The sequence below is a fragment of the Coregonus lavaretus genome (assembly GCF_964263955.1).
Source record: "Coregonus lavaretus genome assembly, chromosome: 6".
Lineage (NCBI taxonomy): Eukaryota > Metazoa > Chordata > Actinopteri > Salmoniformes > Salmonidae > Coregonus > Coregonus lavaretus.
In genome coordinates this window covers 6774055-6792448 of record NC_139993.1, presented here as the reverse complement: position 1 = coordinate 6792448, position 18394 = coordinate 6774055, and the positions used below count along the sequence as shown (strand labels likewise).

General features: G+C 42.3%; 1 protein-coding gene across 1 annotated transcript; it reads right to left on the bottom strand.

The window, feature by feature from the left end:
- Positions 1–1721: 1721 nt before the first annotated feature.
- On the bottom strand, positions 1722–17549 carry LOC311131400 (E3 ubiquitin/ISG15 ligase TRIM25-like). The gene is made up of 10 exons (XM_084164362.1): positions 17466–17549; positions 15198–15916; positions 14253–14348; positions 13807–14040; positions 13452–13620; positions 9843–9887; positions 9486–9596; positions 8410–8529; positions 6669–6728; positions 1722–5013 (listed from the first exon to the last, which is right to left on the bottom strand). The coding sequence occupies exons 2-10, from the start codon at positions 15804–15806 to the stop codon at positions 4481–4483; spliced, it is 1977 nt and encodes a 658-aa protein (XP_084020488.1). The 5' UTR covers positions 15807–15916; positions 17466–17549; the 3' UTR covers positions 1722–4480.
- Positions 17550–18394: the final 845 nt, after the last annotated feature.

Genomic DNA, 18394 nt, shown 5'->3' with positions numbered 1-18394 from the left:
TCTAATAATCTTATACATTGTGATCTAAAAGGCTAAACTGAGCCTAGATCAGCACTCCTAATCATCTGTGCAGCGTGACTGCAAAAAATATGACCTTAAAGTCTCAGCTCTTATAGATGAAGCCAGAGCCAACTATTGGCATCAACTGTATAACAGGAGGATTGTCAATGTTCATCTTAAGTTTCAGAGGCCCATAGTTATCAATATAATGCCAATGCTTGTGTAATATATATATATATATTAGGTCCTTTTTAGGCATCTACAAGTGCTTACATTCCCTTTGTGTGTTAAGCCGTTGGGTAATCATCTTGTTGCTTGAGGACAACCATTTTATGTTTACAACAAACCTGAATGTTCTAGAAACGGGTCTGAGCATCTTAAATGTGGACAGAAATGTAATTTTAAACAGTAGAGGTCCGGAGCCTGCTGGTGTTCTGTTCTACCTGATAATGAATTGCACACACCTGTTGTCCCAGGTCTAAATCATTCCCAGATTAGAGGGGAACAATACAAAAATGCAGTGGAACTGGCTTTGAGTTCCAGAGTTGAGTTTGAGGGGTATAGAGCCCCACAGTGGAGGTGTCATAATACCCATAAAACCTAGCGGTCAAACAGGGAAATGGTTCCAATTTTTTTTTTCAACATTCATTTTTCCTATTTTAAAAACACTTAATAAGGGCTGTGTTTCGTGTAGGCTAACCCTGGCGTGATGTTTTGATAACAATGTTAATCTCTCTCGGACAAGGTGCTCCATTTACAAAAATGCTAATTAGCATCAAATTAGACATCCAAAACTACAAATCCCTGCAAACTCCTGCACGTCATCTCTAGCAGACACCCTTGCTAACAGGTATTGTGTCAATTTAAATCTTGCACAAGACCGTTCACAGAATTGTCAATTTAAATTGACTCATTACATTTAACTAACATTAGATAGTTAATCCAGAGATTCTTACCTTTGCCTCAATTCGGCAGTCTCGTCCAGATCATGGTATTTGTAGCTCTGCATGATGGCCACATTAGCAGCTAATTAACATTTTCCTAGAGAGATTTACACAGTTATCAAAACGTCACGCCAGGGTAAGCCTACACGAAACACAGCCCTTATTTTAAGTGTTTCTAAAATCCACTATGGGATTTGACCACTAGGTTTTATGGGTATTATGACTCATACTGTGATACTCTATCGGTGGTGAGGTTTTTTAGAAATGTAATTGCATTGCTGGAGAAATAGCCTACTTCCATTCCATGTGTTTTGGAAAATGAGGTTTGTCGAAGATCATACTGTATGCCACCGAATGTTTTCATCTAGATTGTCTTCAGATATTGAATGGTAATGGTTAATCTTACTCTTGGTAGTTTATGTACATGTCATTATGTCTACACTTAACGATGGAAGGAGACCGTGTGATAGTCTATTGCTGATAAACTTTACAGGAAAATCTGAGTAAAATTTACAATGTACCATGAGGAACAACAGTATATTTGGAGATATATTTAGCTACACATTTTGTTTTTGCAGTCAAACCACTGTATATAAATGCACAAGATTGCTGTGGGAAGTGTCAATGAAACCAGTTAGTCATAACAGCACTTTACTGACTTAATGGAATGGAATTCATAGGACTCCATTTTGTCTCCATTTAATGGTCCAAAATTTGCCATCTGCTTCGTGGCCATTTAAAAATGAAATCTGAATTGAGAGAGATGGATAAAACACCTGAGGAAAATAAGGCTTTTATTGTAAGCAAACAATGAATCACTTAAAAGCAATTAAAAACAGAGACAAACATGTAAGAGACAAATATTAAAAGAAACGGCTTTACTGAATTTGCTATTTTTTATTTTTTTTTGTCATTTAGCAGACGCTCTTATCCAGAGCGACTTACAGGAGCAATTAGGGTTAACTGCCTTGCTCAAGGGCACATCAACAGATTTTTCACCTAGTCGGCTCGGGGATTAGAACCAGCGACCTTTCGGTTACTGGCACAACGCTCTTAAACCACTAAGCTACCTGCCGCCCCTACTGCTACTACAGATATTGAAACTGATCATTTAACTGAATGTAATAAGCAATGTAAATTAGAATTTGGAAACACCCATAATAAATATTTTCATATGTATTTTGAATTTCATTGTTTTCTAATAAGTATACATTTGTATTATTTCATTGTTAGTTTTGCAAGTATATAATATGAAAGCAATATCACTGCTTTTCCTTCCCGTGCACTTGCAATAAGTCAATACTCCTGAGCAGTATGAAGTAATATGATTACCAAATGCATTATATATATATATATATAGCGAGAGAGATTTGTATGAGGTACATTTTTGAAGGAATATATTGGCACAGATCGCTTATAATAGTAAATCATGAGGGGCATTCTCAAGTTGTCTTTAACAAGATTAAACCCCTTACACACAAACAGAATCAACACCTTACCCTTTAAAAAACACAAACAATTTCAAATATATTGGTTTCAGTTAAACACAAGAATCAATCAAACTGAAAGTCAGTAAACCAAACCAACACAGTGTACACCATTAGCACATGAATTAAGAACCGTGCTAATAAGACTGAAGGAATGGACAGAGAGCATAACATGCTAACACACAAGTACCATGACTATGGCCCCCTGATCTTCGCTCTTTATCTGGCGTTGTGTTAGTCAGTCGTTCGGACTTTGTCCAAACCTTTCGAGAGCTCTTAAAAAGCCAGTGGCAATAATGGCTTAAATCAAGAAAATGAATTAATCTTTGCCTTAAATATCAGCTTGCCTTCAGTCCATTAAACAGTAGAAATCCCATAAATCAGGAAAACTAGTGTTTCTATAGAGGGAGAAGGCAATGACACCAACTATTCATTTTCACTGGGCTTTGCAAAGCAAAACGAATCCATCACATGCTAGTCTCAACTTGCTCTCCGATTGTATCGATGGCTGTATATCCATTAACGGAAAAGATCCAATCAACAATATCAGAGACATCAATTATGAGAAGCATGCACTCACGTCACAGACAGTGTGACACCCACAGACACAATGTCCAAACTAACACCAACAGACCATCATCACTGCGCTACAGATATGTACCCTTCTAGGACATGAGAAGGCCCTAGGTATGGGCTACAGATATATTAGCTATAACTTGGGGCCAGAGTTTTTCCTTTGTCTGGTCAGATGGACAGGCAAAACGCCAGCCCTAAATCATCCCCATTTACAAAACCCACAGAGTCTGAAAAACTCCAGTTCACAGGGCCTAAATGACCTCCGCTTCTGTTCTTATGGGCCAGGCTGGGTCTATCTAGCCTGGTTGCCAGATCAACCAACTCCTCTGACCTGTTCACTGTAATTCTAAACCAAATGCAGATCTGGCAATGAGGCTAGGTTCTATCAAAACTGTAGTAGCAGTGGCAGGAAGCGCTTTCAGCACATCCTCACACTGCGGAAACCCCTGTAGCGAAATGTAGTAGATCAAGAAATAAGTGAACGATACCCACTTTTCCTTTGGGGGTAACAAGCATAATGTGGATGCTTTTCTGTTCTATTCATTGCTTCTCTATATCCAGCGGTGTTAGGGTTAGGGTTATATGACACTCCCTAATGCAGAATGCCTGACACCAGCAAAAGCCATCCACTCTCTTGCATAGGTGTGCCAGTCCATGGCCTTCTGAACGGTGTGGTACTGTTCATATACAGTATATAACATACACGTTAGACACATGTTTATGCATGTTGTTTTGTGTCTATTACGTGTGACTACTGTGTGCTACCGAGACCACCATCAAGAGATCATAAGCTCTGATAAAACAGGCTATAAACAGCTACCGACAAACCACTTCACTGTGTCTGTAAATAACCTGAATGATCTCAAGACATTTAGCCAGGACTGCAGAACAGGAGAAAGAACAAATTCGCCTGGTTCAAATACCACTTAGTAGTTATGTTTGTAAGTCATGTTTGCCCATAACACGTAACGTAACTACTTGCGAATCAGACATGAATGATCACAACGTCAAATAATTCCTTCCATCCAGCCAATGTAACTAGCTATGTCAGTGTAACCATTAAGGAATAAATCAACTTAAATTCCTTCACGGCATGCTGCTGACTTCACAACAGCAGTAAAACAAAAGCAGTAAGGATGTCATCATGCTTTTGACAATACAATAATATTGTATAATCATTTGTAATGTTTCTTTACCTGCATGCAAGTGCCTAGTTTTCATTACTTACTGATTAACAAACACTGCCTGTTTAGAGGTTGCTGTAGTTACAAGAGACCAAAGTCCAAATTGATATGACCTACACTGCACTGTTACTAGAGTCAGTGACTACAACCAAATAATAACCTTTAAGATACATTTCCAATATAGGTTCCCAATATCAGTATGAATAAGTAATATATTGACCCAGATGCTGTACATTCTAATTATTTGTGAGGGGGAAGAATGTGTGTGTGTGTGTGTTTTGTTAACTTCTTAAGACTGCAGCTTGCACAGGCTAACAGACGAGCCGCTGGAGAAGAGCCAGAACGCCGGGTACACTGCCTCGGCGAACTGGAACACAAACGTATGGAAAGGGTATGCCCGGTCCTGTACGTTATAGAAAGTGGCCGTTCCCTCCTCACAATCTAGCAGCACGCCGACACGGGTCGGATTCGGGTTCTGCAGTACAGTCTCACTGCTAGCGTGCCAGGCCGACAGCTTGACGTTGAACCACTCCACGCACCAGGACTGGGCGTTACGCCCCAGCCGGCTAGCCGGACCCTTCCGGTCGATACTGTTGTAGGCCAGGCCGATGCCGGTGAAGTTGTTGCTGCTCATCTTGACCTCCCAGTAGTGGCGGCCGCGGGAGAAGCCCTTGGAGGTGAGCACCTGGCTGCAGACGGAGAAGCGGGCGGGGCCATCGGGGTAAGGGGTGGGCTCGTCGGACACAGAGGCCATGGTCATGTTCTCTGTGAGGGAGATGCGCTTGTGGGCCGTTTTGGGGTCAAGGGTGAGAACCGTGCCATCTGGTGAGGGAGAGACAGGAGGTAAGATTCTCTCTCACACAAACACACCCATGTACACACTTTTCTAAATGTTCCTTCATAATGCAGTACTTGTTTTCAAGCTAGTGTTAGGAATACAGGTAGATAAGTGGTTTGACCACACGCAGCCTCCCCTAGGGACACTAACAACACCCTGTTGACTTATGTTGAATGTACAGCCGTGGTCAAAAGCTTTGAGAATGACACAAATATGAATTTTCACAAAGTCTGCTGCCTCAGTTTTTATGATGGCAATTTGCATATACTCCAGAATGTTATGAAGAGTGATCAGATGAATTGAAATTAATTGCAAAGTCCCTCTTTGCCATGAAAATGAACTTAATCCCAAAAAAACATTTCCACTGCATTTCAGCCCTGCCACAAAAGGACCAACTGACATCATGTCAGTGATTCTCTTGTTAACACAGGTGAGAGTTGATGAGGACAAGGCTGGAGATTACTCGGTCATGCTGATTGAGTTAGAATAACAGACTGGAAGCTTTAAAAGGAGGGTGGCGCTTGAAATCATTGTTCTTCCTCTGTTAACCATGGTTACCTGCCAGGAAACACGTGCTGTCATCATTGCTTTGCACAAAAAGGGCTTCACAGGCAAGGATATTGCTGCTAGTAAGATTGCACCTAAATCAACCATTTATCGGATCATCAACAACTTCAAGGAGAGAGGTTCAATTGTTGTGAAGAAAGCTTCAGGGCGCCCAAGAAAGTCCAGCAAGCGCCAGGACCGTCTCCTAAAGTTGATTCAGCTGCGGGATCGGGGCACCACCAGTGCAGAGCTTGCTCAGGAATGGCAGCAGGCAGGTGTAATTGCTTGTAATTATACTTCAGTATACCATAGTAACTACTGACAAAAATATCTAAAAACACTGAAGCAGCAAACTTTGTGAAGACCAATACTTGTGTCATTCTCAAAACTTTTGACCACGACTGAACACACTCAGAGGATACAGACTTGTAGCTTGCCAGAAGATTCCGACCCTACCGTTACGCTTGTTTACACTGAGCTGCATTGGGGTCAGAACGCAATCTTGGTTACATTAAGACACCATGGAGCCGGCACAAGATAAGGGTCGGAAAACGTACCTTAATGCAGGAATGGGATATGCCACTGTACTCCAAATTTTACCTTAATCCACACTGCTCCATCGAGAAGATGGAAATACTGCTAGCCCTTTTCATCCTCATGCTAGCTAGAATTAACCACAGCAGCCATTATGGAATGGCACGTCACGTTGAACAACAAAGGAGCTGATTGGCTGACACTACCATTCCAAAATGGCTGCGGTGGCTACTGCTGGCTTGTATGAGGACAAAAAGGCCAGTTTTCCAAGAAAACAAACAGTATTTAAATCTTCTCGATGGAGCAGTGTGGATAAAGGTAACATTTGGAGCACAGTGGCATATCCTATCCCTGCATCGAGGTACGTTTTCCGTCCCATATCTTACGCCGGCTCCAGTGTCTTAATGTAACCATGATTACATTCCGGCCCCAGTGCAGCTCAGTGTAAACAAGCGTAATGGTAGGGTCGGTATCTTCTGGCAAATGTATAGCCCATCCTAGCTTCCCTAGATTGAGCCAGTCGGTTTGCGAAGTGGTTTCGTAACACTCGTGAACTTACATTGTAGAAGGTCATTTCGTTTTGCTGCAGACGTGATACTTGGGGGAACACTTGGTGGTCCTGTAAGAAAAATGTCATGACATTGGTTTTGTAGAGTGCATAGGTGACTTTGATAAACCAGAGGGGTACTCCAGAAAGCCGTATTAGAGAGTTGGCGAGATCTGTCAAACTAGAATTTGAGCAAACTCAGAATTTCCGGTTCCAGAAAGAGAACTCTACCTATAGCCTGATCAACCATAGCAACGAATGCTCTGAAGCAAACCTGCTACCTAAGAGGTTAACTTGATCTTAGCCTGTCCTGGTGAATAAAGACTGGGCTTCTCCGCCAATCAGATTGTTGTCCGTCACTATGGCGGAAAATCCAATTGACATCAGAGCCTGCGTTGTTTGCAGTGCATTACAAAGGGAACACATTATTGGACCTCGACTAGATCATTCCGAAGGTTCTCTTTTGGATCGTTATCGTTTTTCCGCACAATCAATCAGATCTGGCCAATTTACTCAACCTGTACATAGCCAATGTAATCCAACGTGGTTTCGCCTTTACTGCTATAGGCCGACAAACTGTATTACTTTTTTTGGCCATTGGAAGTTTCCTGTACAATGAGGGCGATGCTGAACGATTTGGCAAGGCAACTGTGCGTAGAGCCGTAAGAAGAGTCTGCCTTGCATTAGAGATTGTATGTCTTTGTTGCATTCCCTGGCCATCAAGCTGTCCGTATAATCAAGGAGGTATTTTACAGAATTGCAGGTACAGTAGGCTGTGATGCTTTGCTAATCTCAAATTAATCAACATAAGCAACATGCTAAAAATGATAAATAGCCTAATTCATCCCGCAGATTTTGCAAACATCATTGGTGTTACCAATAAACATAGAACACATTGTTGCCAATGTTGTTAATCCTACATAGGCTATGGAATGGGCCTACCATTGCAATTGTGACATAGGCTACTACAACTTACATATTAGGCGATAGCCTTTACACGAATATCACCAGCGTTACAATAAAAGTGCTCTATAAAGTGAAAGCATTATTACTAATCACCCATGTGTGTAAGCTAGGCCTATTAGATATTGGAATCGTGCCACTTCACTTAATCATTTACTCGGTCTGCAATTGTCTGCCAGCCAATATGTGAAGATATGTTACAATAGTTTCTTGTTCTAGACTTGTGAAATATTGGGCTCTGGCCTTTGACTCCATACCTATAGTTTCTTTCTGTCATCAACATAAGGACCTTTTTGAATGTTGCGTGCACGCGCCAGTTGTCGGATCAACCAATCCGCAATTTGCTTAGTGGTTAAGAGCGTTGTGCCAGTAACCGAAAGGTCGCTGGTTCTAATCCCTGAGTCGACTAGGTGAAAAATCTGTCGATGTGCCCTTGAGCAAGGCACTTAACCCTAATTGCTCCTGTAAGTCGCTCTGGATAAGAGCGTCTGCTAAATAACTAAAATGTAAAATGTAAATGTAATAATTACTTAAACGAGAAGCAGCCGTTCTGGAACCAAGAAATCACGGACTACCTAATTTGGTTAAGAGAAGCCGGATATGTTCAGGGAATCCTACATTTGTTAAACCATCTTTCTGGAATACCCCCCAGTTGTGACAAGTATCCAGAATTGCATTCAAGTTTGTCATTGGAGGCTCAGTTATGGAATTCAGCTGCTTTAGCAGAGAATATGATTTTAAGCAACATTTCCACATGTATAGAGATTTTTTGCATGAACAACAGTTCTACCTGGGTTCTCCCTGTTCCTGGGTCTGGGTTCTGCTGAGGCTCCTCTGGGGTGCTCCCTTGGTGTGTGTGGAACAGGAGAGGCGGACTCTCTGGGAGCATTAAGTGGCTTTTGGGGATTTCCTGATGGAAGACAAACAATTAACTTAGAATATATTTTCATATCCAATGATGGCAGGCAGTACTTTTACCCAATATTGTATAAGTCAGCTGCTGCCTAAAGGCATGTAGGTTAAAGGGATAGTTCAACATTTTGGCAATTAAGCCCCTTTTTTCTACGTACCCAGAGTCCGATGAACTCATTGATACCATTTTTAGTGTCTGCGTGCAGTTTGAAAGAAGTTGAAAGTAGTTTATGGCGTGATTGCTAACTAGCAGTAGCGCAATGACTGAAAGTCTATGGGAGCATCTAGCGTGCTCAATTGCCAAAATTGGCTTATTTGACAAAATTTTGAAATATCCCTTTAAGCGCTCTATCCAGCTAAGGTTTGCAGAACAGTCTGAACAGCCGTTAGCCTGTTAAACAAGATCATAAACAAATAACATTTTAACTTGTGATGTTACTTGACACATGCCATGCACAGCACACCACACCTGCTATCTGAGCTTGGCAGTTATTGAACTAAACACACATAAAAACACTGAAAAATCAGTTCTCACTGTCAGCCGTATGTTCTTTCCCTTCCTTGTGATCTCATTTCTTGTCTGACTCTGAAAGCGAGAAATGGCATTGAAGTCCGGTTGAGAGACTTGTAGGATCAAAAAAGTAACTCTGGGTCATTGTTAACCCTTTAGAGGTGTAAATAGAGTCGTAGTAAGTCTTTACTGACAGTATAACAATAATCTGCTAGCTGGTTTTTGAACCATCCATGTCACAGATGTATCTGAATGAAGAGGACAAGCTGTATTTTTCCTGTTTTTGTCTGGTCCGATAAGGAAATGGAGAGACCTAGTCGGAGTATCATATTCTATGCTTGTTGAATGGTTCAATATAGTGTCTTGGTAGAATGTACCTAGACACTACAAGGCAATCTTTATCAGGGTACAAGGCCACAACGGCCCATCTTGTAATAGCCTACTTCTCTCTCGGTTTGAATCTTGTGGAGGCTTCTTCTTCTGGTTTGCCCTGAGAGGAGCTCCTGGGCTGTGGGATCTAGGCAGTCTTGGATTACCTGGTGGTGGCATGCCTCCTGAAACAAAGACCAGATGAAACATAAGATAGTGTCACACTGTATCAATGTAAATACAGTGCCCAAGGTTGTGATTAGGCTATGAGTGATCACCACAACGAGTGTATTACTTATTTCACAAACTATTGTGGATGTACAATTTAGCCAGACAAAAGCCATACGTTTCTGCAATGTTACAACCGCTACTGTATGCCAGCAGGAGTTATTATGTAGTTATTATAAAGACGAGGGCATAACGGCACTCACCCATTTCATAGAAATTTGGCAGCAGAGGAGGAGCAAACCTCTCAGCTGTTGGGAAGAAATCCAATGTTATTAGTCATGTACACATATTTAACAGATGTTATTGCAGGTGTAGCGAAATGCTGGTGATCCTAGCTCCAACAGTGCAGTAATAACAATACACGCTAATCTCAGAAACATTAGAACGAGCAATGTCAGAGTCCGAAATATAGATGTATACACAGTGTACAAAACATTAAGAACACCGTCATAATATTGAGTTGCACGCCATTTGAGAATCACTCATTGAAACCATTATGAGCTGTGTTAAGGGGTCAGCTTGCTTCAGTTCGGTTGGCGCCTAGCCAAACTTGGCTAGCCTAACCAAACGAGTGTGCTTGCATATTCCCGTAAGACCTTTGCTTGAAAAAAAAAACGAGAAAAAAGCAACAATAGTACTGTTTGTCCATTTTGAGACGCCGTAGCCAGTCAGAATTAATCTAAGATAATTTAAGAAATCTCATTAATTTTGACGTCTTTGTCGACGATCTTAGTCTCGCAATTTTATACCTAACTAAGATGTTTGGTTCAGTATTTTTCAATTAACAAAATGTGCAAGAATAAGTAGTCCCTCGTTGAATGACAACAAAGACTTTGCAGAATCCCTATCGTTGACCAATCACTGACGAAGGGGCGTGACTTTGGCTCCGAACTTCGGCTTGCCTTCATAAAAAATGCTGTGTGCCCTATCAGCCGAGAAAAAAACGTCACAAAATAATAATATAAACTCAGCAAAAAAAGAAACGTCCCTTTTTCAAGACCCTGTCTTTCAAAGATAATTCGTGAAAATCAAAATATCTTCATTGTAAAGGGTTTAAACACTGTTTCCCATGCTTGTTCAATGAACCATAAACAATTAAATGAACATGCACCTGTGGAACGGTCATTAAGACACTAACAGCTTACAGACGGCAATTAAGGTCACAGTTATGAAAACTTCATACACTAAAAGAGGCCTTTCTACTGACTCTGAAAAACACCAGAAGAAACAGATGTGGCCAGGGCAATAAATTGCAATGTCCGTACTGTGAGACGCCTAAGACAGCGCTACAGGGAGACAGGACGGACAGCTGATCGTCCTCGCAGTGGCAGACCACGTGTAACAACACCTGCACAGGATCGGTACATCCCAACATCACACCTGTGGGACAGGTACAGGATGGCAACAACAACTGCCCGAGTTACACCAGGAACACACAATCCCTCCATCAGTGCTCAGACTGTCCGCAATAGGCTGAGAGAGGCTGGACTGAGGGCTTGTAGGCCTGTTGTAAGGCAGGTCCTCACCAGACATCACCGGCAACAACGTTGCCTATGGGCACAAACCCACCGTCGCTGGACTAGACAGGACTGGCAAAAAGTGCTCTTCACTGACGAGTCGCGGTTGTCTCACCAGGGGTGATGGTCGGATTCACGTTTATTGTCGAAGGAATGAGCGTTACACTGAGGCCTGTACTCTGGAACGGGAACCATTTGGAGGTGGAGTTTCCGTCACGGTCTGGGGCGGTGTGTCACAGCATCATCGGCTTGAGCTTGTTGTCATTGCAGGCAATCTCAACGCTGTGCGTTACAGGGAAGACATCCTCCTCCCTCATGTGGTACCCTTCCTGCAGGCTCATCCTGACATGACCCTCCAGCATGACAATGCCACCAGCCATACTGCTCGTTCTGTGCGTGATTTCCTGCAAGACAGGAATGTCAGTGTTCTGCCATGGCCAGCGAAGAGCCCGGATCTCAATCGCATTGAGCACGTCTGGGACCTGTTGGATCGGAGGGTGAGGGCTAGGGCCATTCCCCCCAGAAATGTCCAGGAACTTGCAAGTGCCTTGGTGGAAGAGTGGGGTAACATCTCACCTACATGTACAACCAACTCGACTAACCTGTACCCCCCCACATTGACTCGGTACCGGTGCCCCCTGTATATAGCCTCGTTATTGTTATGTACTTTTATTGTGTTACTTTTCATTTTTTACTTTAGTTTATTTAGTAAATATGTTCTTAACTCTATTTATTGAACTGCATTGTTGGTTAAGGGCTTGTAAGTAAGCATTTCACGGTAAGGTCTACACCTGTTGTATTCGGCACGTGACAAATAACATTTGATTTGATTTGTCACGGAGCTAGTTGTAGTTTCTGCTCGGCATCAGACTCATTATGTTCTTCAGTTGCACTTATCCACTCAGATGAGAATTCACCAACTGGCATTTATCAGCCGACAGCGCTCTAATGTGTAGTCTCTTTTTCTCTGGTAAAATGCAAGATTAACTTCAAGAAAAACAGATTAGGAAAGGTAGCTGGTTACATTATTTCTATGACAAAACAGACATTAGTTTGTGAGCTCTCCAAACAACCTGTACACTACGAGAATGAGAACGGTATGCAGTATTAATACATTGAATAAACAGAAATTACCATAACCAAACATTCTAGATGAATGGGGAAATGGCAATGATTAACGGTAGCCTACATTTACTACTGGTTATACTTTTGATATATAGCGGGGGTTTCATAAACATTGACAAACAATTCACACCATGAAAACAATGAATGAGCATGAATTGTGCGCATGGAGAAAGACGTGCCTGGCACTTTTTAATTTTTTTATCTATGACATCATGCCCATCCCTACTCTACAAGGTGTCAAGCATTCCACAGGTGTTTCAAGTATGCTGGATGTCCTTTGGGTGGTGGACCATTCTTGACACGCATGGGAAACTGCGGTGTGTGAAAAACCCAGCAGCGTTGCAGTTCTTGACACTCAAATCGGTGCTCCTGGCACCTACTACAATACCCCGTTCAAAGGCACAAATCTTTTGTCTTGCCCATTCACCCTCTGAATGGTACACACACACAATCCATGTCTCAAGGTTGAAACATCCTTCTTTAACCTGACTCCTCCCCTTCATCAATACTGATTGAAATGGATTTAACAAGTGACATCAATAAGGGATCATAGCTTTCACCTGGATTCACCTGGTCAGTCTGTCATAGAAAAAGCAGATATTCTTAATGGTTTGTATACTTAGTATATGATGGTGTGTATAGACATTATGAATAGAAATGGTATGTACAGCAGTAGTTAAATAGGATAGGCCTTGACTAGAATACAGTATATACACATATGAAGTGGGTAAAACAGTATGTAAACATGATTAAAGTGACTAGTGTTCAATGACTATGTAAATAATGCAGCAGTCTCCAAGGTGCAGGGTTGAGTACTGGGTGGTAGCCGGCTAGTAACAGTGACTAAAGTTCAGGGCAGGGTACTGGGCGGAGGCCGGCTAGTGGTGACTATTTCAGTTAGGTATTCTCCTAAGTATAATGCTTGGAATCTGGAAAGCAAACACCTCACACCACCAGATTGGTAACCAATTTGAGGGATATGATGTTGTATTGTGAATTATTGACTAATTGGACTCATTGTTTGATCCCTTATTGCTCTCCAATATAAAACTCACCATTGTCAAACATGTCCATGCAAAGTTCTGGAATTAAATTAAATATCACAAGGCATCATAAAAATGCTGCCCATAAGCATGTTTCATACACTTGTATACACACACAAACACACACCTGGTTTGAGTATCTGCAGTCTGGCCTCTACAGGCTGTTTCAGTACATGTGTGAGATGCTCCCTCAGGACTGCAGAGTAGGCATGCCAGCCTGCCACGGCCTTAGAGTCCAGGTTGACCGTCGGGGTATAGGGGTCAAAGGCCACCACTGACGGCATGTCAACTGAGGCCTGTCCCAAAGTAAAATGTAAAAACCAACAATAAGATACATTATAGTCAATATCGTAATTTCAAGACTGTGTTAGCCCACTGAGCTAAGGCCGAGAGCTGACGCAAGTCTTCCGCTTTCAGGCAAGGTTTCTCATCACCTGAGTGAGAGCAGTTCACTGAAACCACCTCTGCTACACTGCGCTCACCTGTAGGAACGCCAGGGTCTGAGTCTGACTGAGCAGGCTATTGACGCCGTCTTTTGCTGCGCTAAGCTTCTCAATGTTCTGGTTGAACTTCTTTATGAGGTTCTGGAGTTTGGTCTGACCGCTCTCCTGCTCGCGGTCCACCGTATTCAGAGCCTCACGCTCGTCACGGTCCAGCAGCTCCCGGATCTGGCGGTACTCGTCCTCCAGGGCTCTCTTCCTGCTGGTTGCAGAGTCCTGAAGGAGATGGACACAAAGTATACGTGGAGTTCTCAAATGGATCTCTCATAGCATCTCACACAGCTCTTACTGTGGGTGTTCAATATTTAGTTGTTCCAGATGCTCAAAGCTTTCAAAACTGCTTTATATATTGATTACTTCTTAGTGAATACAGCAGTTGTTTTTAATACATTTTTCTAGAGTCCTTTGTTTAAAAAGTGATAGCTCACCTTCAACTTGCTCTGCTGCTCCCTCATCTGAGAGATGACCGTCTGGTTCTTGTCAATCTTTCCATCCAGCAGACTCAACTTGCCCCTCAAATCAGACTGAATGAGATATGAATGAATATTATTTTCAACCAAATAAATAAACATTTCTAACTCTTAAGATGGTTTAACTTGTTTTCTTTTAGGATTACAGTGATCACTTCTGTAGCAAAATAGGGTAAACAGTCAGTACTGAGGCTTGAACCAGTGACCTTTACGCCTGTAGCCTAGCTGTTAAGAGCGTTGTGCCAATAACCGAAAGGTGGTTTGAATCCCTGAGCTGGCAAGGTTGAAAAATCTGCCGTTCTGCCCTTGAGCAAGGCAGTTTACCCCTAACAACAACTGCTCCCTGGGCACTGATGACGTGGACTTCGATTACATGTGAAGCATCCGGTTAGAGTTTCCACTCACTACCAAATAAGGTGATTAGAGGATGCCCAGGGGCCGGCAGTGGTAGATTTTGGCCAACATTCAGTTTCAAAAACTAGAATCTATAACAGAGTGGACTGGGTTTTGTAGACTAACTTTTGTCAAAGTTTCTAAAAACGGTGTTGTTTAGAAGGAAATGTGAACTGAGTTATTGTACACACACACTTCAGAGTAGGCGTTCCCTAATGGAAATATGCAAATAAATGCTACAACGAGCCAATAGGATCTCACTAGCTCATGCTTGGGTCTGCCCACCTCCTTGATTGTTTTTCCCACTATGATTAATTTGCTCCCATTGAAACGACAGGCTCTGGTCTATCTTGTGTTAGTTATACAAATCTTTGGTATCCCCTTCCCTTATAAAAAGGTCCAGACCTCTAAGCAGAGGTTGCAATTCACTACTTGGGGGCACTGGGCTGGCACAACACTACTGTATGCCTGACAGTAGATGGGGTGTATTGACATTTCTTGTAAACGTACCTCTTGCAGTGACCGTTGCTCGTCAGGGGTGGAGAAGGTACAGCCTTTATGCACCTGCTGCAGACAGACACCACAGATACAGCGGCCATGTTGGACACAGTAGAACTCCATCAGCTTGTGGTGGTCGGAGCAGATACGCTCGCGCAGGTCGCCCAGAGGCTCGTTCAGCTGATGCGCACCAAACACCGGGTTCTCCTGATGAGGCCTCACATGCTCAACGCAGAACGACGCCATACAGGTGAGGCAGGTCTTGAATGCTTTGGCTTCCATACAGGTGTCACACAAGATAACCACCTCTTTGGGCTCCATCTTGACCGCATCCCATTTGGATAAGTCGCCCATCTCATTGGGGAGGTCGCTTTTATTAGACTTCATTTTGAACGTTTCCACAACAGTGCTGAGGACGGTGTTCTTCTTCAGCTCTGGTTTGGTGGTGAAGTGGGTCCGGCATTGTGGACAGCTGTAGTTGTCTTTCCAGGTTTCTAAGAGACACTCTTGGCAAAAGTTGTGTCCACATGGAATTGTCACCGGGCAGTCGAAAGCACAGAGGCAGATGCTACAGCTCAGTTCGTCTTCGAGACTCATGAGGGAAAACATATCCTCGGCCATGATGGAACTACAACTGGCTGCTGCTGTGTTGTCTGGGAGTATTCTGTTTAAACTACTATTCTGCCAACAGCACAAATGATGACGTCACCATTGTATGGTAATGAAGAAACCTTCAAAATAAAAGCCCACATTTCAAAACATTGCAATGTTGATAACTCATTCTAAAGATATTAAATTGTAATCAGTTGCCATTTATATTGTGCTTATAAGCCAATTTATGTTTTAAAAAGTGTACAAAAAATAAAGGCCACTTGGTATAGCTATTGGTATGTTCACAATATTGGGGTCGTTCCACCAATTAGGTGCCTTTGGAGTAGTGCAACTTTGTGGGAACATTTTTATTTAGCTGACATTTTTTGTGACAAAAAGTAACAGAGTTGACCATAAGTGTTGACGATTTCATCTTTTTTTTTTTTATCAGCCATAAATCCTTGTGACAGGGGAAATGGAAGCTTGTTGTATGCAACAGGGAGTGGCAATTGAATGAAAGCTTCACAAATTATTTTTAAAATGGTGAAAACATTTCTATCCTGTCTATCTATGGGTAACAGGGTTGACGTGTTATTCTCGACCCACTCAGTTTTCCAACACAAAACACCAGAAAATGGCCAAAACGAGTAGAACCAGCTCACCTGCTTTTAACTATGATTTGACTATTAGATGGCCAATGTTTATTTTTTAAGGAATAGCTTCACCATATTAAAATTAGAGTTTAGTTCACGTAACAGGGTTGACCTTAAAATCATGGACATATTCGTTTAATTCCAATCGCTCCACAAAAGCCGCGGCCCTTGCAAGGGAAATAACTACTTCAAGATCTGAGGGAGTGACGTCACTGATTGAAACGCTACTCGCGAGCACGACTAACTACCTAGTCATTTCACACCGGTTACAAAAGCAACAAAATAACTAGGGCTTTAAAATGATGGTGAAAACTTGGGGATCATCGGCACAAATAATAGTGTTTTTCTCTCTATAAACCAGTATGTAATTCATATACAGTGTATTGCATTGTGGCCAATGGAATCGGTGGAGTAAAAGGCCAGCAACACTCTGTATCAACATAACAATATTTGTGTAAACTTTGAAATGAAATGCTGGTATAAATAATAATATAAAAATAAGTTATTTTCCAAGGTGGTTGCAATGCTTTGAAAAAAAGTTGTACTTAACTAGAGTGCTAAACAAAAGGATAGTCACAAAACTGCATGTTTTTGCAGGGAGAACGGCAATCCAGTTTATGTGCGTCACTCTGGAGAGCGAAATGCATCAGTAAAACGAAACTTACTGACAATCTTTGCTTCCGTGGTGAATATTTGGGTTTTGAAGATCCTAACTTTGCGCGAAGTCATTATGTACTTTATTTTCAAGCTAACCTTACAGTTCCCCCTTTTTAATAGATACATTATTACATTATTTGCTCGAGTGACGTGTATTTGGGTTTTGAAGATCCTAACTTTGCGCGAAGTCATTATGTACTTTATTTTCAAGCTAACCTTACAGTTCCCCCTTTTTAATAGATACATTATTACATTATTTGCTCGAGTGACGTGGCCAGCTGTATCTGTATTAGGCCTTCATGATTTTCGTTTTTTTTTAAATAAAATGTTCCTGAACACATGATATTTCAAGTAAAGTAGCCAACGGAATCAAACTTACCAGGCTGTAAAGTGCACTGACCACTGACAACTGACAACCGTATGTCCCCTGACTTGTCTGAGTTCTGCGCAGCGTTCTGTGGACTCTTCTTCTTCGGTGGGGTTATCGGCAGTTGGCATCCAACGTTATGGTGCATTACCGCCACCAACTGTACTGGAGTGTGAGCCAGAGAAGGAGAGAAACTAAATCCTACCTGCCAGCCCCGTTTCTCTTAAAAAATATAACAAAAAATGTACACTGTATATGATGACGTTAGTATACTTAGTATACTCTTTTAACTAATTTTCTGTATCCACTTCTCCCTCATACTGGATCTCAGCCTCATTCCCACTTCCCACGCCTGCTAGCTCCCCTACCTCTACAGAAGCACAGTTCCCGCTCAGCCCAGTCAAAGCTATTCGCTGCTCTGGCACCCCAATGGTGGAACAAGCTCCCCCACGACGCCAGGACAGCGGAGTCACTGACCACCTTCCGGAGACACTTGAAACCCTACCTCTTTAAGGAATACCTGGAATAGTATAAAGGGACCCAAGTCAATCTTGTCTGTATACCCATCTGTCTAACCCTGCCATGGGTTTGTAGTACGTCATAAAGCAGGTCTTGTCTGCTAAGTGAGCTAAAGGACTGCAGACTCAAACACTGCACATAAATCAGAGCAAATAACTACTGTCTGTCTTGACTTCCTCCACCCACTGCAAGGCCAGTATGGCCATCAGCCCCGCCGTATATACAGCCAGATTATCTGTAATACGTTTCCTGACTGCCACCCCACATTCCTGCACTACAAATACTGACCCAGTACGTCCTGTCCTTGGAACTTTTTAACCATCTGTGTAAATGGCCACAAAATCCTGATACACAGTATCCAGACGTCTATTAAACAAATCAGATGGATCAACACCCTCCCTATCTTTACGTAGTCTCTCCAA